The sequence below is a fragment of the Cyrtonyx montezumae genome, unplaced genomic scaffold (assembly GCF_038088225.1).
Source record: "Cyrtonyx montezumae isolate F1298 unplaced genomic scaffold, pur_monq_1.0 scaffold_3, whole genome shotgun sequence".
Taxonomy (NCBI): domain Eukaryota; kingdom Metazoa; phylum Chordata; class Aves; order Galliformes; family Odontophoridae; genus Cyrtonyx; species Cyrtonyx montezumae.
Genome location: NW_027072034.1, coordinates 111,256,144 through 111,275,811, shown reverse-complemented (window position 1 = coordinate 111,275,811; position 19,668 = coordinate 111,256,144). Strand labels below are relative to the sequence as shown.

General features: G+C 45.0%; 1 protein-coding gene across 1 annotated transcript in view; it reads left to right on the top strand.

Moving 5' to 3' along the window:
* The window catches only part of CACNA1I (calcium voltage-gated channel subunit alpha1 I), a 152,612-nt gene that overhangs the window by 116,377 nt on the left and 16,567 nt on the right, over nucleotides 1-19,668 (top strand). The window contains exons 10-26 of the mRNA XM_065742931.1: nucleotides 2,159-2,310; nucleotides 2,970-3,155; nucleotides 4,132-4,249; nucleotides 4,724-4,879; nucleotides 5,299-5,389; nucleotides 7,067-7,269; nucleotides 8,967-9,383; nucleotides 10,466-10,566; nucleotides 11,473-11,596; nucleotides 12,459-12,527; nucleotides 13,424-13,608; nucleotides 13,945-14,071; nucleotides 14,957-15,082; nucleotides 15,518-15,607; nucleotides 16,500-16,692; nucleotides 17,793-17,944; nucleotides 19,537-19,646. Of these exons, the coding sequence (XP_065599003.1) occupies nucleotides 2,159-2,310; nucleotides 2,970-3,155; nucleotides 4,132-4,249; nucleotides 4,724-4,879; nucleotides 5,299-5,389; nucleotides 7,067-7,269; nucleotides 8,967-9,383; nucleotides 10,466-10,566; nucleotides 11,473-11,596; nucleotides 12,459-12,527; nucleotides 13,424-13,608; nucleotides 13,945-14,071; nucleotides 14,957-15,082; nucleotides 15,518-15,607; nucleotides 16,500-16,692; nucleotides 17,793-17,944; nucleotides 19,537-19,646 (2,600 nt within the window). The remainder of the gene's footprint in view (nucleotides 1-2,158; nucleotides 2,311-2,969; nucleotides 3,156-4,131; nucleotides 4,250-4,723; nucleotides 4,880-5,298; nucleotides 5,390-7,066; nucleotides 7,270-8,966; nucleotides 9,384-10,465; nucleotides 10,567-11,472; nucleotides 11,597-12,458; nucleotides 12,528-13,423; nucleotides 13,609-13,944; nucleotides 14,072-14,956; nucleotides 15,083-15,517; nucleotides 15,608-16,499; nucleotides 16,693-17,792; nucleotides 17,945-19,536; nucleotides 19,647-19,668) is intronic.

Genomic DNA, 19,668 nt, shown 5'->3' with positions numbered 1-19,668 from the left:
CTCTCCCCTTCATTTTCATGATGGTTTTGTTATTCAAATGTAATTATGGATATAAATTGAGCTATCTCCCTTTTTTATTATTATTTTAAAGGAATGGAATATTTCAATTAAACCTGCACTGAGGAGTGCATGAAATTACCAATGGATGTGGGGTAGGCACAACATGACTGTGAGAAGCACTTTCCAATCCATTTATTCATATTGGAGAAGAACAGCCAGATTTAGGGTCCTGGGGGTTCTTCCCTGAGCAGCCTCCAGATTTAGGGGGAGGTTTGGACCCAGAACCAGAAGGTGATGATTAAAACAGTGTCCTGATGTCCAGGCAGATCACTGTGAAGGAGAAAAGGATTCTCTGGCCACATTTTTGTCATGAGGAAGGGTAGACACTGCATTGAGTGACATGGTCTAGAGTGGCCCCAGACATGGTCTTATAGTTGGTCTAGATGATTTTAGTGGTCTTTCCAAAGTCAGTGATTCTATGATTTTATGATAACAAAACAGAGAGAGACTTCTATTTGCTACCACAGAAGCATGGATCTTGGGCTCAGTGGCACAGTAGGTTAACATTAAATACATAACCTTCTCTGAGGTGTGAAAGACCTCCCTCAAGGTAAATGTGGACAATTGGACTGGAGGAGCCTTGGAGCTGCCATACTATGTCTCTCTGTTTGGGAAGGTGGCACACCTTTGGCCAGCAATGTGCTGCAGCCAGATGAATTGCCTTAGTGGTTTCATATGGTCTGAAGGCCATAGGCTGTCCAGCCTGATTACAAGATGCAATACTGGAAGGAGATTTTTCTCACACTTGGGGAACATTTGTTACCTGCCTATTGTCATGGGCTATGTGTGTAGTGTCTGTGTAAGATTGGCGTGTTTGTGCAAGTTACCCCTCATACACCAGTGAAGACCTCAACTCTTGTTGTTTGGCCTGGTGCAGTCCCAGTCCAAAGGGTGAGGGGTGCTTTGTCCATCCCAGATTCAGCACAGTGGGTGCCTTCATTTCACACAGCAAGGACCTGGCATCCCTCACGAATGACATCAGTGCAGCCTCTGTCTCCCTCTAAAACATTTCACCATTCCTGAGGAAACAGTGTAGACCCTTTGCTAACCTTGTCAGAGAAGTTTCCAAGGCTGCACACAGTGAAGAAAAAGTCATTAATTCAGAAAACAAAAGGAGTAATTTAATTTGCTCAGACTTGTTTCACTGATGGAGTCATTAAGACACTTTCTTCCTTATGCAAAAACACATCATTCTCTCCTGGAGGAGACTGTTTCACAAGGACTGAAAGATCAGAGATCCATCAGAAGAAAATGCCTGAGTCAGGGTCAGGTTATGTGTTTCTGGTGTGGGTTTTTTTGGTTTTTTTTTTTGGGTTTTTTTCAACACAGTAATTTTGTGTCATCTCTGAAGATTTCCACCTTGTACATCTGTTTATCTCCTCTTATGCTCTCTGTTTTCTTCATCCTCTCCTACTATTCCTATCCCTTATGGGTAGGTGTTAGCACTGTGGCCCATCTTACTGTTAAGTTACTCATACACTTTGATATTCACTTTGGTAATTATTGGAGCAAGACCAAGAAACTAATGCATATCAAGGATTTAGTGGGGGGGCTAGGCAAGAGAAAATGAGGAAGAAAAAAAACAGTGGAAAAGGGACAGTGAGTTATAGAAAAGAATGGGAAACTGTGCTCTGACATTCGAATGTTTTCAAAATTTCAAAAAAAAAAAAAAAAAAAACAAGCAGAAAAACCAAACAGTTGTGCCAGATATTTGGAAAGCTTGGATGGAAGAGGCTGATCCATGGATCAACCACTTTTGCCCTGCTTTAAAAATACTAAAGTGCTCTGAACACAGTGACACAGCCATTAACCAGAGGAGCAGTGTTTAGAATAGGATGTGGAATAAGTTGGTTCATGTGAGTAGCTGTGTAGTTCCCTGACTGCTGCAAAAGAGTTTGTAAGGGACATAATCTGTGATGAGGGTAGTAAATGGGGAAAGGAATTGGAGCAGAAAGGCTACTCTACCCAGCCTCACTTCTGTCTCCCCCATGGCTCTTCACAATTCACTGCAGAGCCTGTCCCTTGGGAATGGTGGCATTTTATTTCCCACAATTTGAAGGCTCTTTCATTTCTGACTCTGAATTTACCTTCTCCTCAGCCAGAGGAACTGACCAACATCTTGGAGATCAGCAATGTTGTCTTTACAAGCATGTTTGCCCTGGAGATGATCCTGAAACTTGCTGCTTTTGGCCTCTTTGATTACCTCCGCAACCCCTACAACATCTTTGACAGTATCATCGTTATCATCAGGTGATAAGGGTCTTGGGTATCAACCGAAATACATATAATAAAGAGCACCACAAAGTTTGCATGTTTTCATGTACTTTTTCAAAAACACAACAAAACAAACAGACAAACCAGATTTAACAGAAAAAAAGGAGGTGAGCTGATACATAAGGCAAAGGATAGAGAGACTGAGATTTCATTTCCCAATACTTTTGACAAGAAAAAAGTATTTCCCAATACTTGCTTTGACTGAGCAAGCCCCACAGCACTTCTGTCCCTCGCTTTTCTCTTCTGCAGGATGGAAGCCATCATGATTGTCTTACAAGACTGCAACAAATATTAGATGCAAAATATTTTTCAAAATTTACAAATGAAGGCTACTACAGAGGTTTAATGTGTGGTGAAAGAACCTGTCTTGCTGGTTCTTAGTGCTGAAATCCTTTCCTCATTCCTGCAACAACTAGTGCTTCATGAATGTAAAAATGCTGCTTTCTTCACATAAGTACAAACCTGTAGTATATATTTCTAATTATCTCTTCTTCAAACAAATTTTCTCTCTGACCTATATATACATGCTACCAATGCAGAGGTGATAACTTGGATCAGAATCATTATTCTCTCTCTGCTGTTTGTTCACTTCTTCATTTTGTTCCTCTTGCTCTGTGGGCCTCTCTTGGCCATAGCATCTGGGAGATCATTGGTCAGTCGGATGGGGGCCTCTCAGTGCTGAGGACATTCCGCCTCCTGCGTGTGCTGAAGTTGGTACGTTTCATGCCTGCATTGCGCCGCCAGCTCGTGGTGCTGATGAAGACTATGGACAATGTAGCCACCTTCTGCATGCTTCTCATGCTTTTCATCTTCATTTTCAGGTGAGGATGCAGTTGCCTTGCAGTGTTTTGAGGAGACACTGCATGGTTCATATTGCCATGAACATCAACGTGTGAGCACATGGCTCATCTGTAGACTTGGGCAACACTGGAAGACATTTGCTCAAAGAGGTTGAGGCTCTTGCTCCCCTAAATTGGTTTCAGTAGCTAAAGATCTGTCCTGGATGGGGTGTAGAAATGCTGCCACCAAATGTGTATTCTGAACATAATGTCCCATTGCAGGACAGGTGATGTCTCTTGACAGTCAGTAATGTCTGCACGAAGAGCTCAGCCTGGAAGCTGTTCGACAGAAGGGTCACAGGAAGCACCTAAGAAAATTTGTCAGTGCACTTTGTGGATACATTGGTAGGGAGATGAAGACAAATGAGAGCAAATGAGAATGATGGAGAAAACAAGTCTGAAGGCATTAAGTGAGCTATGAGACAGTGCAGATGAGAAGCGAGGTTTTGTGATAAGCTGTAGGGTTGCAACAAAAAGCTCTTTCTTTATGTTTAAGTCCCAGCAGTCGGGCTGTGTTGTTCTAGCACCTCTGTGCTACATAAGAAAGAAGAGCCTATAAAAAGAATGGGAGACTCTTCAGCAATTTCTGTTGGGATAGGACAAGGGGAATTGCTTTCAAACTAGAAGATGGCAGATTTAGATTGGTTATGAGGAAAAAGTTTGTTTCAATAAATGTTGGTAAAATGCTGAAACAGGTTGCCCAGAGAGGTGGTGGATGCCCCATCCCCAGAGATATTGAAGGCCAGGCTTGAGGGGCTCTAAGTACCCTGATGGAGCTGTAGGTGTCCCTGTTCATTGCATAGGAGTTGGGTGAGATAACATTTAAAGGTTCCCTTCCATCTCAAATGATTCTATGATGATTCTATGATGATTAATTGCTGTGGAGTGTCACTGACAAGTTTATTGTGATGGCAGAGATATTTAGATTTGGTACCAACTTCTCTTCCTGCCCCAACAGTATCTTGGGAATGCACATCTTTGGTTGCAAGTTCAGCCTGAGGACAGATACAGGAGATACAGTTCCTGATCGGAAAAATTTTGACTCCCTGCTGTGGGCCATTGTCACTGTCTTCCAGGTGAGTCGGCTTTGCTCTTCATGGGAGGAAAAAGCAAAGTGAGAATCATGAGGTTTTTTATTCTCATTGTGGATTATTCATTCATTTTTGATGACACAGAAGGCTTTAGTATGTGACGTCAAAGGAAGAAAAGCAATTGTATGTTGTAACTTGGAGACTGGTATCTTTCAGACAGAAGGGCTCCTTACTTCCCAATAGAAAGTTTGCAAAGGTCACTTCTGTTGTGACAACACCTGTGTTTAACACTATCAACCCAGCACATGACTGCCCTCATATTTGCTCTTGTTTCTTCTTGCTCAGCTAGCATTACTGGGGCTGTTCCACCACTGGACAGTAACAATGGACAGTAGGTGTGTGATTATGAGGAGGTTAAGAGACCTAACATGACCTAAAGTATGTGCTTCCAGTGTCCTTTTTGGGAATCCTCTCTGTGTTTTTCCTTCATGTTTACATGGCTTTTGCTCCTGCTTGCAGATTTTAACCCAGGAGGACTGGAATGTTGTACTCTATAATGGCATGGCCTCCACCTCACCATGGGCATCCCTTTACTTTGTGGCTCTTATGACATTTGGCAATTACGTGCTCTTCAATCTGCTGGTGGCCATCCTTGTGGAGGGGTTCCAGGCTGAGGTAAGTCATCAAAAATGCTCCTATCATGGAGAGGAGTAAGAGAGGTGCTAAAAAGTGATATTTGAGACATTTGAAAGGAGCCAGAGTGAAAGATGCCCGAAGTATTACACCTTTGCTGTTCTTCTTAAGTTCATGGTGGGCTTCTCTAAAAAAATATATGACAGTATTAATCCTTGCAATGAAAGAGACAAACCCTTCAGAAGGGAATTAACAATTTTCATCCCAAGCTACAGCAGGTAAGGTGAGTCTTCCATCTTCTAAAGCAAGAACGCAGTATCTCAGCCATCACAAGTCACACTGGACTCTCCAGTGGTCATGATGATACCATGGCTGCCAAGGATGATTGTCAGCAATGAAATACAAGATAAAGTGGTCTTTTCTGTTTATGAGTTCCCACCTTATTTATTTGTGTGTTCTAGGGTGATGCCAACCGATCATACTCAGAGGAAGATCAGAGTTCATCAAACATGGAGGAGTTAGATCACTTCCAAGAGGTCCAGGAAGGCTCAGGTATGGTAGCTCAAACTGCCTCTTTTGCTCACATCCCCTTGCTGCTTAGTGAGAAGTTTGAAAGCAGATTTGACAGAAAATTGGCTCCCATCTCCAAGGCAGAGTTTACTTTCATTTTTAACTTAGTTAAAATGTTAGTCTGTGGTGTTACATGTGGAAATTTGGGGCTGTATTGGCATCCTGAGTAAAGTGATAGCTAAAGGGAGCAGTTTTTGAATGCCTAAAAAACAGTGGAGTGAGAAGATAGCACTCCTGCTCAGCTTTGAGGGCATCATTTCAGAAACAGTGTCCAAATCTGGAGACCACATTTGGAGAGGGGATACCAGTGCATTAAAAAGGACTCAGGCAAATCTGGAAGCCCTGCCTCATAGTGTGAGGCTAATGAAGCTTAGAGAAACTGGAGAAGTAACTTTATCACACACTCTGTAAATGCTGGCCATAAGGAGAGATTTTTGATGGTAGATGGCTCTTTAATTGAGCAGAAAAAAAGCATAATGAGATTGTAAAGGTTGGAAGCTGAAGCTAGACAAACTCAGACTGCAAAAAACCACATATTTTTAAGGAAGGATAATTAACTGTTGGAACAGCCTGTGTACAAACCGCCAGGTACAGTTTCCAACCCTTAATGTCTGCAAGTCTTTCTGAAAAAGGTATTATACTTCAGACAGGACTTGGTGGCAGGGAGCAGCAAGAGTATGAATAGTGAGTTGGGAGCTGGGGGAAACATCCAAGCAGGCAGGGCAAGGACCACACTAACAAAGGCGTAGGACTTGCACACATGAGGAGAGCAGGTCTGCTGATGGTAGCCAGTGTCTAACAGTGGTTCAAAGTCTGCCATGCAGGTCTACAGGGAGCCAAAAGCTCAGTCAGCAAGACAAGCTCAGGATTCGTAAGGCATAAGGACAAGCAGAAGCATATTCACAGCATAACCCAGGCAAGGATCATAGACATGCGTCTGAGCTTAAATGCAACTTCTGCAATGAGGAGCAGAGGCTCCAGGCTTGGCTTGTCACAGTCTATCTCACAACTTAGCTTTTTTCGTAGCAGTCTGATCTCGGATTGCAAAGCTGCACTGTGTTAGAGCTTATCTTGAGCGTAAGCAGCCAAAACCTTAGGAGGGCAGAAAGAAGAAAGGTTGCGGAGTCTGTTGGCACACTCGCAGCAGTAACACTGAGTGCAGGCAATGGTATGTGACCTTCATTATGCAACAGGTCAAACAAAAATGATTGCTCAAGCCCCTTCAGGTGTTAAAAGCCAGCATCCCATCCTCTCCATCCATCTTGACAAATGTCAGTGGTTTTTCACAGCAGCTAACACAGCCCTCAGAGGTGCCCCAAATCTTCAAGATCAATGATCAGTCATTTGAAGAGTCCCAGTGTAGGACAGGTTGTTCTGTTCTGCATGTCTGCCTGACCAGCTCTCTGCTCAACCATCTAGCCTCAAGGAGAGCCACTGACAATTTTGAAGACTGAAGAGAACACTTCAAAATCTTGTGGATTGCATTACTTTTGCTGTAGCACCCTAAATTGAAAGGAGTCAATGCTGATTGATGCTAAATGGCTATCATGCTGTTAGCAGCTAACATGCTTAACAGCTTAGCTGTTGAAACAATAACCGGATGGTGAGGAACCAACCTTCTTTTCTCCATCTTCCCTCTTTTTCCATCTTTCTACACAGATCCCAAATTTTGTGCAATTTCTGTGACACCAAATGGCCACTTGGACCCATCCTTGCCCTCTTCTAATGCTCCAGTGGCTGCTGGGGGAGTCTCCAATTCCTCACGTAACTCCCTGCAGCCTGACCAGATCCGTGTTGCTGTTGGCTCGCGGAAGAGCAGTGTGATGTCCCTGGGGAGAATGACCTATGACCAGCGATCCTTGGTGAGTCAGTGAGTAGAAACATCTGTCATACCCTTTTTTTTTGAAGTGCAAGAGCCTTTCTGTCATCTGTTGGTATACTATGTAACACAAGCACATTGCCTGCTCGTATGAAGTCAGTTCACATAATTCATCTGTATTTCCAGATTAGATCAGTCAATGGTAGAATGGCTTGGGTTGGAAGGGACCTCAAAGATCATCTAGTTCCAACCCCTGCACAGTGGGCAGGGTTGCCACTAGATAAGATTGCCCAGAAAACCATCCAACCTGGCCTTGAACACCTCCAGGAATGAGGCATCCACAACTTCTCTGAGCAGCCTGTGCCAGTGCCTCACCACCCTCTAAGTGATCTATTGACTTATCAACCTTATTGACCTATATTTCCAGGTAATTGATCAGTATTCCATTGAGTGTAGGTTACAGCTGTAACCTTCTGGTGAGAGAGCAGGAACACCATAGAGACAGAGCTTTTCTCTTAGTGAGATCAGGCTCTGGGCAACCTGATCTAGCTGCAGATGTATCTAAAAGAGAGCTACAGGAAAGAAGGGAACGGACTCTTTCACAAGTTATATTGTGATAAGAGAAGGTGAAATGGTTTAAAACTGAAAGACAGGAGCTTTAGGTTAGATATAAGAAGTCTTATACAGTGAGGGTGATTCGACACTGGAACTGGAGTGGTTACCCAGAGATGTGGTGGATACACTGCCCCTGGAGACTTTCAAGTCTAGGGTGGACCAGGCTCTGGGTAAACTGATCTAGCTATGGATGTCTCTGTTCATTGCATGGTAGTAGATGACCTTTCATTGTCCCTTCCAACTCTAAGGATTCTATTATTTTATGATTCTGTGATTCTATGTTTTGTCCTCTTGCCCAGTTCACAAAGTTCCTCGGAGCATAGAAAGGTCTAGGTGCTGCCAGAACTTCAGAGTCCCATAATAGGTGCATTTTCTGGAAGCTTTTGTTACAATGAGTAGAGAAATCTTGGCTTGGAGCTACTAGTATCAGGTCCTGCTGTCCCCCAGTGCTTTTCCTAACACTGCTGACTGTTCAGTCAACACATCTCAAACCTGTCCACGTTATAACATAAGCTTCTGGGACCTCTACACAATGTGACACATGGCTTTTGATGGGGGTACGTTGAAACTAGAAGCACTCATGCCCCTGTTATTTCTAAACAAGGAGAGTTGACAGCCAGGTACTATTTGATAACTTACTGATATTGTTGAATTAGACTGTAACCAACAAGCCTGTTTCTCTCGTTTCATTTTTTAAGGAAGCCTGTGCTCAAAGGTGTTGTGTCAGATTATCCATCTCCCTGTACCTTGTGTTGTTCTTTACCCCAGGGCTGCATAAAATGCTGCCAATCAGATTTTTGAAAATCTTTATTCTTGCTCTGAGCTGATATAAGTAACAACATCAGGCATCTGGCCTTTGGCTTTATTATTTACCTTCCCTATAAGTGCCTTGCACACAGATGGTGCTATAAAACAATCACAGCCAACACCCCTGATAGCTCATTATCAATTTGTTGTTAGATTTATAGCAATTACAGCTACGTTCCCACTATGCATCTTCTCTGAGGGGTAAAAAAGGGTGTACATGGCTTAGGACCCCAGCAGGGATGCAGGGAATGTCTGCAACAAGGCAGCGCTTTCCCTCCCCAGTTCTGTGTAACTGATTCCCATCCCACTCTCTTACAGTCCAGCTCTCGCAGTTCCCACTATGGGGCCTGGGGCCGCAGCGGGGCCTGGGGGAGCCGTCGCTCCAGCTGGAACAGCCTGGCCCGAGGACACAGCCTGAAGCACAAACCTCCCTCTGCCGAGCTTGAGTCCCTCCTGTCTGGGGAGAGGCACAGGGCAGGAGACAGGGAGCTGGATGGAGCAGAGAGAGTTTTTCACCACCGCCGGACACTCTCTCTGGACAACAAAGGCTCCTGTGACCTGCTAGAGTTGGCCTCCATCCCATCTGGCCACAGAGGGACCTGTAGGGCAGGGACAATATCAGGGGGCAGTGAGCATCAAGACTGCAATGGCAAAATGCCCAGTATTGCTAAAGAGATCTTCCCAAAGATGAACAATCGCAAGGAACGGGGAGAGGATGACGAAGAGATAGACTACGTGAGTACTTGGTGCGGAGAACCTGGGTTTACAGTGCAGTGCTGTGGGAAACCCCAGCTCTGTCTTCAAGTTTCCCTGCCATATGGATGGGAGAGCTTGCAGAAGTCCTTTGTATCCAGTTCTGGGCTCCCCAGTACAAAAAAGACAGGGATCTCCTCAAAAGGATCCAGCAGAGGGCTACAGAGATGATAGAGGGCATGGAACACCTCTATTGTGAGGAAAGGCTGAGAGACCTGGGTCTCATCAACCTTGGAAAAAGAGGACTCAGGGGATCTGGTCCACGCCTATAAATATCTAAGAAGCAGGAGGCAAAGGGATGAGTCCGGACTCTTCTCAGCAGTGTGTGGCGATAGGATGGTTGTCACCTTTGTCAGGCTGCCACAAGGCAGTCATGCAGATAGATGGTTGGAAGGGAGTAAAGATGAGGCATATGCATAGGCATTTGAAGGCTGTTAATTCAGAGCAGTGCAACCAGTGATTGTCACAGGTTAGGAAAGGTCAGGCTTTGTGAAAAGAATGAGCTTTACTTTGGAAACAGATGCATAAGAGACAAGGCAAGCATGCTTTTCTGTGTCAGCCTGGGAGGCTGAGGCCACCCAATCTGTGAGCAGATCGAAGGGTGGAAAAAATGGAGGGGAGAATCAATAGAAATTGGAACAGACATACAGTATGTATGAAATTAAATTATTTCTGAGACCAAGTGCCAACAGAAGGCCATCCTTCATCCGTCATTCAGCTGAGGTAGTGAGGAAACATCATACTCATGTAGTAGAGCCATTGTCTCTATTATGGACAACATCCATCTGTAGACAGGAGACCAGCAGTTTCATTTTTAATGATGTAAACAGAAAATCTGATGGTGAGAGGTGAACAGAACCTGTCAAATTAATACCTACTTCCTCTTTAGTGGCATGTTGTTCTTTGGGTCCATTTCCTCGACCAGGTGCTAAAGAAAGGCAGGTAGTGCACGTGGGGAGGAACACCAGATAGTGGTATTTGGGGATTACATGAGAAAGTGAGAGTGCCTCTGTTAGGCAATGAGAAGTCAGCCAGTGACACTTGCCTCTGCTGCATCCCTTCAGAGCCTGTGTTTTCGCATCCGGAAGATGATGGAAGTTTACAAGCCAGACTGGTGTGAGTTACGGGAGGACTGGTCCATATATCTCTTCTCTCCACAAAACAGGTTTGTGCAGTTTTTTCCATGACAGGGTTGAGAAGATGGGACAGATTTTGTTGCTGTGCCATTTGCACTCCCCGAGCTGGACATTAGATTGTAACTTTAAACTCAGCGTCTGGGGCTGTATTTCTTCTCCCTTGTCTCTCCTTCTTCAGCCAAACAACACTTCTCTTCTTTGATTCTGCAGATGAGATGGAGGATGAGAATCCTAACTGCTTATTGTGCTTTTCTTTCCCTTTGGAGTATCCCATTTTTCTTTCGTGTAATCATAAATATTTATAGCAAAGTGAGCCAGGGAACACAGACATTAACCCAAAAAGGAGAAGGAATGTATTATTAATGACTCCATAACACTGATATTTTGTCTCCTGGTACCAGAACAGCCTCTCCATTCCATTTTCAGTCCCACTACCAACTTACCAATATATCACACCCTTTAGGGCGATGTTAGAAATCTTCTTGTTGGAAAAGGAACAACAGCAACAACAAACAAACACACATACTAAAAACAAACAAACAAAAAAACCCACCACTATTTAGAGATATATTTCTCTTCCCACCAGGAGAAAATGCCCTTACACTCCAGCCAACAGCTTTCTCACCAATGTGCCATCACCTGTTGAGGAGTAAGGAATTTTGTTGCAGCCAATGAAAGAGAGCACTTTGCTCCACATGACACCTGTGCTAATGGGCACTGTGTCTTTCAGAGCAGTCAGAGTTGTGTTCTCCATGACAGCCAAGTTACTTGCCTCTCCTCAACTTTCAGGATGTGGCCTCATTGCTCTAGTGTGAATCTGGAAGGGTTTGCTACATCAGAATTCATTTTCAAACAGACCACTCAATTTTCTGTGCTCCTAGCTTCTTAACCTCCCTCTGCCAAAGGTACGGGTGCCTACTGGAACTCTTTTGCAGGTTTCGCCTCCTCTGCCAAGCCATCATTGCTCACAAACTCTTTGACTATGTTGTGTTGGCCTTCATCTTCCTGAACTGCATCACCATTGCACTGGAGAGACCACAGATTGAACACAGAAGCACGGTAAGCACTGTTCCCTCCCATCTACCTTTTTAACACAATGTCTGACAGAGGTGTGTAGGCATTCCTGATACCATAATTGCCTTCGGACAAAACTTAGATTAAACATAACTCCAATTTGTCTATTCACATGTCCACATACTAGCAATTCACATCGTATGTACTTCCCCTGCATGCTCTTAGAATGTGTCAATCATTTTTATAGCAAGGTAATCATAGTTTGCTTCCTTTTTGGGGGGTGAGGGAGTCCTCTGGGACTCCATGGTTAAGAGATGGTTTGCCAAAGGGTCAAGGATTGGAAAATGAGGGAAGTACCTTCCACATGGAGTATGTCATCATGTATTCTGCTTTTGAACTATCTTGGAGATGGCTCAGACTGACATGTCAAAAAGGAGACTAAGCTGACAAGTGACTCTTTTTTGCATCTCTTCCTTAGCTGACCCCTCAACTCTGAGGCAGTGACACACCCTTCAGCAGTCAGTCAGTGCTCAGCAGCCCTTTGGGAAGGAGTCCCAGGGCAGCACACTAGAACGGGACTGAGAAGCACTAGCAGAGTGACGCAGTGAGCACCTTGGAACCAGATTTGTAGAATGCATGGTAAATCCCATCTACTGTGCTTCTGAGGAGCTGTATGGGATCCTGTCCCTTCTGTGGCATGTGGTAGAGTTGAGGCTTATCAGCCCAAAGCTGTCAGTTCTGATCTTTGCCAGGAGCGCTTCTTTTATTCCTCCAACCTTCAGACCCATCACAGGAGAGAAAAAGATATCGAGTTCACAACAGGGCCTCATGGAATAACAAGAAGTTGAAGACCATTCACTCTTTCTCTCTCTCTCTCTCTCTCTCTTTTTTTTTTTTTTTCTTCTAGGAGAGAATCTTTCTCACTGTGTCCAACTACATTTTCACAGCAATTTTTGTAGCTGAGATGACACTGAAGGTAAGTTAATGGAAATGAATGGCTCAGAGCTTTTCCCCAGTGTCAGGAATACCATGGTTCATGTTTGTTCAAAACCCTTCCAAAATCTCTCCATTTTTTGGTGTCCCAGTCCTTCCCCTTGCCTTGGTAAAGGATAGTCAGGTCCCCTCTGGTTTTGCATAGGGGGGATGCTTATCATGGGCTTTAAAACCAAAGGCATCTGTGTCTGGGATGAATAGCTAGTCTCCAGGTATGGATTTGTAATAATGTCTAAAGACCATTTCTTTCTTCTTAGAGCAAGAGAAGGAGAATTTACAATGATATTAATGAATTGCCAATAGCTGAGATAATTATTCAATAGGTGTTATTGCAACAATAAAGAAATCTGGTTAATCATATTCTGTTGAGGAAAGAGTCTAAATTCTGAGTAAAGCAAGTCTCAAAACTGTATGACCCTAAAATTAATTCCTAAACTACTGCCATGATTTTTAGAATGTATTAGGAGCCAGAGTATGGGTTTTACTGCCTGGTTCTCTCTCTCAAAACAAAACTCATCTCTGAACTGGAAGGTATGTGATATGGAACATCCCCTATAGTGTTCTATTGCTCATGGATGCAGAGAATAGGTGAGAAGACACCATAGCAATCATAGTGAAATGCTACTCCAGAGCATGGCCTTGTTGTTTCTAGTGTTACATGCCACCACTTTGGACAAAGATGTTTTCCTTCATAACTTTCTATCAAAAGGAAAAGTTGATGAGACTGATTATGGGATTCAGAATGAGTCCTCCTCACTGCTCCATTAGGAAGCGTCACGTGGAGATAACCATTCTTCATTCTTCCTCTCTTTTTGGCTGTCCTTTAACAAAGCAACATGGAAGATCCATTTAGACCCCGTCCTCTTCCTTCTCTTGCAGGTGGTCTCTCTAGGCCTGTATTTCGGGGATCAGGCTTATCTCCGCAGCAGCTGGAATGTCCTGGATGGCTTCTTGGTCTTTGTGTCTCTCATCGACATCGTGGTCTCAGTGGCTTCTGCTGGTGGTGCCAAAATCCTAGGGGTGCTGCGGGTCCTCCGGCTGCTGCGCACCTTACGGCCACTCCGGTCAGAGTCCCACTGTGTCCTATTCTGCTTCTTCTTACTGGTCCCCCCAGGAAGAGTCCTGGAGTCAGATCCCACTGTAATGGTCAAAAGGTGGTCTTTGACAATCCACAAACCAGAGCTAAGTCCCCCTTAGCTGTATGGTTCTGACCATGGAGATATGTCATCAGACATCCAATCCATGGGATAAAAGAGGATCTGGGGCCCTGGTAGGAGTGTTTCCCTGTGACAAGCCCCTGCACAGGGTGAGCAGGGTCCCTCTGCTGCTGAAAATGCTTACCTGTGGCCAAACACCCCTGCTCTGCCTCTCTGTCACTCCTCCTTTTCCTTCCCTTCCAGAGTCATCAGCCGAGCCCCTGGTCTCAAGCTGGTGGTGGAGACACTCATTTCTTCCCTCAAGCCCATAGGAAACATTGTCCTCATCTGCTGTGCTTTCTTCATCATCTTTGGTATCCTGGGTGTGCAGGTAGAGTTACTATTGCCCTTAAAAAGCCCTGGCACTCCCACAGCTACCATGGGCACCTATACCCCCAGCTACAACAGGCACAGGGAACTGAGCAAAGTAGAAGGATCAGGCAAGATGGGAAACTTCTGCAGCTACTCAACCTCATGAGCTCTCTCCCTCTGAAGTGTCCCTATGGCCTTTGGCAAGCGCATCCAGCTCTTCAATGAGTGCAAACATTGCTGAATGTGCAAGACAGGAGTTAATGCTCATGCATGCATGGCAGGATTGGGTCAGGTTTTGGGTCAGTGTTACAGGGAGAGCCCAGGGCTGGCTTACTGGGCACATCCATGCCACACAGCAAGGGCAAGCAGCTCCATTCCTGCTTGCACGAACCCTGCCTCCAGCCAGCTCCATTCCTCCCCCTTGCTATCAACCCTAAGTCCACCCACATCCTCCTTTTATTTTTTTATTTAATTGTCTTTATTTTCGGTGAGAGGAGCGAGAGCGTGGGCGTTACTTCCATCTCAGGGAATGTGCTATACTTAGTCTGCTCTTATACATCTGTACAAATGCACAATCCAGTACCTTCCATATGGGGAAGGGAGCCCTGGGCAGAGAGATAGAGCAGTGCAGCTTTGCGGAAAAAAATAGTATCTGAGACATATTTTCTGGTTCTTTACCCACAGATTATTTTTTTTCTTCCCATCAGCTTTCTTGGTGACTGGGAGGAGCGACTGCTCTTAGTGTCTGAATAGAAGCTTATTGGGCTAATGGCTTTAATTGGGCCGCAAAATACTGCCCTAACAGCTGTCAGATAGTGAGGACTTAAATTCACTTCTGCATACCCCAGGGAGCATGGTGGACCCTGGAGGGAAAGAGGCTGATGGAGTTGCTCTCCTTCCACAGCTCTTCAAGGGCAAGTTCTACCACTGCCTAGGGGTTGACATCAGGAACATCACCAACCGGTCTGACTGTGTGGCTGCCAACTACAAGTGGGTGCACCACAAGTACAACTTTGACAACCTGGGACAGGTGAGTACATGCAGCCCACATCTTTGATGGGGAACTCAGCTCTTCTCCTATACGTACTTCTCCCATTGCCTGATCCTAGGGCTAGGAAGAGCAGTTATTTAGTATGTGTATCCATGTAGAAACTGTTGCTAGTGGTTTAGTAACAGGATGACATGTACAGGTAGAGGGGAAATAAAAGGGTGGCAGTAGAGAGCTTGATTTTCTTTTTTCCTCATGCTGTGAAGCAGATGTTCTTCATGACCTCTCCCCTCTGGTGGATCTGGCTTCCTGTCCCCACTGGCCCCCTCCTCCACGCTGAAAGGAACATGTTTTGATGTGTGCAGAGACACATAAAGAGTGTTTAAACACTGTGTGTGTTAGAGCGTAAAAACCCACTTATTTTTCCCAGTCTACCAGATGCACCTGCTCCACATCTGCTTTGTTTTTTTATTGCAGGCCTTGATGTCTCTCTTTGTTCTGGCTTCCAAGGATGGCTGGGTCAATATTATGTATAATGGACTAGATGCTGTGGCTGTTGACCAGCAGGTATGAATACATCCTTGCAAAAAGACCTTTTTTACTTTCCTGGGCTAGTAAGGTGGGAGTGTACTCTAACATCCTGCTTTGGATGCCTCCCTCTAGCCAGGTTCCCCTTCCAGTGCCCTTCTCAATCCTTTGCTCATCCCATTGCAAGGGGTCCAGGCTGTGCCAAGTCCATGCAGTGGGGCACAGCTGTGACTGTAATGGCCTCAGGCTGTGCCAGGGGAGATTCAAGTTGGATATTAGGAAAGATTTCTTCTCAGCAAAAGCAGTGCTGCAGTGCCACAGACTGCCCAGGGAGGTGGTGAGGTCACCATCCCTGGAGGTGTTCAAGAATTATGTGGATGTGGCACTGAGTGACGTGGATTAGAGTGGCCACAGGCATGGGTTGATGCTTAGACTAGATGATCTTTCCAGCTTAATGATTATATGACCATGTAGTGAGTGTCTGTAGTAATTCTCACTTTCTAACCAGTCTGGATCACATGGCAGTTCCTTATAACAACAGAGCAACAATATCATATGCATTTCTGGACATGCTGGCTGCCTTCTAGCCCATAAATGGTTGCTTTAGTACCCTATAAGAGGAGGCTGTTGGGCTGCTGCCTGTTATAACACTACTCCTCCATTGCTAAGGCTATGACCTTGATATTGCTGGTATAGGGACCTGCCATGGGCTGCACAGCCACAGGCTTGATTGAATTTGATGCTCTATTTGATGCTCCTCTGAAACTCTACACAAGATGCACTACTGTCCAGTTCTAGCTCTTCTCATCCCACTCCTCTCATTTTCATAATCCCACTCTACCACCTCAGCAACCAGTCATCATGGTGGTTCCCATCCCTGTCATTTCCATACTGATACACATCTAATCATAGTCTTTCTGTTCTCCTCCAGCCAGTGACCAACAACAACCCCTGGATGCTCCTCTACTTCATCTCCTTCCTCCTCATAGTCAGCTTCTTCGTGCTCAACATGTTTGTAGGGGTAGTAGTGGAGAACTTCCACAAGTGCCGACAGCACCAGGAGGCTGAGGAGGCCCGCCGGCGAGAAGAGAAGCGCCTGCGGCGCCTGGAGAAGAAGCGAAGGAGTAAGGCACAGCCTAAGTGTTTGGTTGGTTCGTAGGCCAAGGTTTTCTGAGAAAAACCTTTTCCTCTTCTTTTTCTTTCTTGATGGGCCGGTCTCTAAAATGCATCGCTTGTGGCCGCGCTCTGAGCCTTCCTCCCTGTGTCACTGCCGCCCCGCTATGCACCACACCAGTGCTCTGGGGAAGACGGGGTGGCTGATGAAGCCTGTTAGGAAGCTATGGGGCCGGGGAAGCTGTGAGGTTTTAGCATCCAGCCCCTTGGATAAGGTGTACCAGAAATATACCTGTATATATGCTGGTATGCACTGTCAGCACAGGACATATGAAGTTCAGTAGACCTCCTGGGCTTCCTGCAACTTCAATTAGTGTTAGGGAGAAGACCCAGACAAGCTATCCTTTGTGTTTAAACCAAAATTTTAAGAAAAGAGGGAAAAAAAAAAAAAAAGAGGAAGACCCTTGTGTTTTGTTCCTGGCTCTTTCTATTTGTGTTGCAGTGTCTTGGGGTCCCAAGCCCTTTAGGGTGAAGTAGGGCCTCTTCCTGGTGTATCTGTCCTCCTCTATATTACTTTTAAACAAAAACTGTGAAAGCATATTTGCCCCTAGATATCTTCCCTACTACCCCAGACTGATGGTTTTCTTCCATTCACAGCCCATGGGCATGCTTTCCCTTCCTCTGCTCCAGTTTTACCTCTCTCTTGTGACACCCTGGGGCCTCTCCTGGAACCATCTGCTCCCTTTTATCATTTATGATCTTAATTTGTTGAGGCATGAAATGCTGATTTAGCACCATTCCCACAAACATAGACTGACAGATTTTAAGCATTCATTTTCTTTTCTTTATTCTATTTATTTTTCTCCCTACTTCTACTTTTCCCTTTTTTGTGTTTCATTTTTCTCCTATGTCATCTATCTTCTACCTATACTTTTCTATCTTTACTCTCTCCTGGCCTTCAATCCCTTGTCTTTAACACTTCACCACTTCATTCCCTTGTCTTTAACACTTCACCACTTTTATGCCTGCTTCCTCTTCAGTGTTTCTTACCCATCTCTCTCTTTCTTCCAATTTCCTCCTAACTCTCCCCATCTCCCTCTTTCCACTGAAGAGGCGCAGCGTTTGCCGTACTATGCCACCTACTGCCCCATACGCCTCCTAATCCATTCGGTCTGCACCAGCCACTACCTGGACATCTTCATCACTTTCATCATCTGCCTCAACGTGGTCACCATGTCCTTGGAGCACTACAACCAACCTGTGGTGAGTGAGACCATGGAGAGTAATTTTGCTCTTTTGCTACAGCTCTCTCTCACTGTCTGTCAGGAGAGGTAGGACACTTGCATCTCTAAAAATATTGTTGAAGTGTTGCAAGAGTTAATGTAGTAGGCACAGTTATGTGAGGAGTTTGGTATGTGCTTAGAAAGGCAGCCCCTGCTTAGATACCTGTAATTGCCTGAAATGAAGAGAGATTAGATATATAAGCAAGAGTAGGGCCCCTAGAAAACTATATATAAATAGACCTCTGTGCTTTATATTATTAATGGATAAGTGGGTCACCCAAATTTAGCTGCCTAGTCTACTTGGTATGTTTCCCTGGACCCAACAAGAGGTGTGGTGGAAGCAGCAGTGCCCTGGGAGCTTCAGGCTTTGCATCAGATATCATTCCAGTTCTCCTGCCATATGATCTGAGATGTGAGGACTGGATTGGCTGGTTGTGTATCACCCAGCCACCTTTTTCCCATAAGAGGAGCTGAAGGGGTAAAGCACAGAAAAGATCCTCAGCTGCTGGGGGGAAGGGGGGGTGGTCCTAGCAAAAGGCTTTGTAAGCCAAAGAAGTTTTTTACTTAGGCAGGAGAAGACCGGGTACCACTCAGTGTTGTTGGCAAAGCTCTAGACGCTTCTGATTAAAATATATATATATATATATATATATATATATGCTCCATATGTTAAAGGAACTTTTTGCCTCTCTATGTAGACAAAGCACTCATTATGATATTTGCCCAATGGCATTTCAGTTTTCATTTGAGGAGACTCGTAGTTTAGATGACACTTCTGGTACTTGGGCAGATGCTGTCTAAGATAGGTCAGGAATTGAATCTGTCTGTTATCATTTAGGTATGCTGCCCAACTCCTCTGTTTCATGCCTACCTTTTATCTTGCTCTGGTAGTGCCCAGTTTTACTCTGCAGGAACTCTCAGCCCTTATCTGTTGTCACCCTTTTGTTGGACCTCTGCTCATGTCAGAACAAGTCCCTGTACTTTCTTACTCTCAACTCCTTCCCCTGTAACACAGTCAGGCTCTGCTAATAAATCCTGCCAAAGTGCTTTGAACCATTCCAGTATGAGGTGCCATCAGTGCTGCCCATTGGTCCCTGGTGGTGGAGAAAGGGCAGCACAATGAAGAACCACAAGCCCACAGCTGAGAGATGATACTGTCTGTCCCAGCCCAAGTCACACAAGGAATTTTTCCCCTCAGAAATGGCATTTATTCATAACTGAAGCAACAGTCTTCTTGCCTCACTCCTGGTCCATAGATAGGCCAGTGCTATTCACATGGTGGAATCCAGATGACATGGGCTATTGGCCAAAGAGGAGGCTGATGGAACCTCAGTTAAATCTCCTCACAATAGCCTTCTCCTTCCTGTTATGCTGAGAAGTATAGGAGAAAGGAGCAATAACTGATCCCCAGATCAACAGGGGGTAGAGGGGCCTGCTGATGATTGCCTCCATGTTCAAGTATAGGGGTCATGGGGGATCTTCCCCATCTCATAACAAACTCCTGGCACTCACAGGTTATGAACTTGTTGTTGCTCTTGCCTCAATTCTTCCACCCTTTCTTTCTGCTGGCAGTCTCTGGAGACGGCTCTTAAATACTGTAACTACCTGTTCACCACTGTGTTTGTGTTGGAGGCAGTTCTCAAGCTGGTGGCCTTTGGTCTGCGTCGATTCTTCAAGGACAGGTAAGGAAAAGCTTGTGTAAAA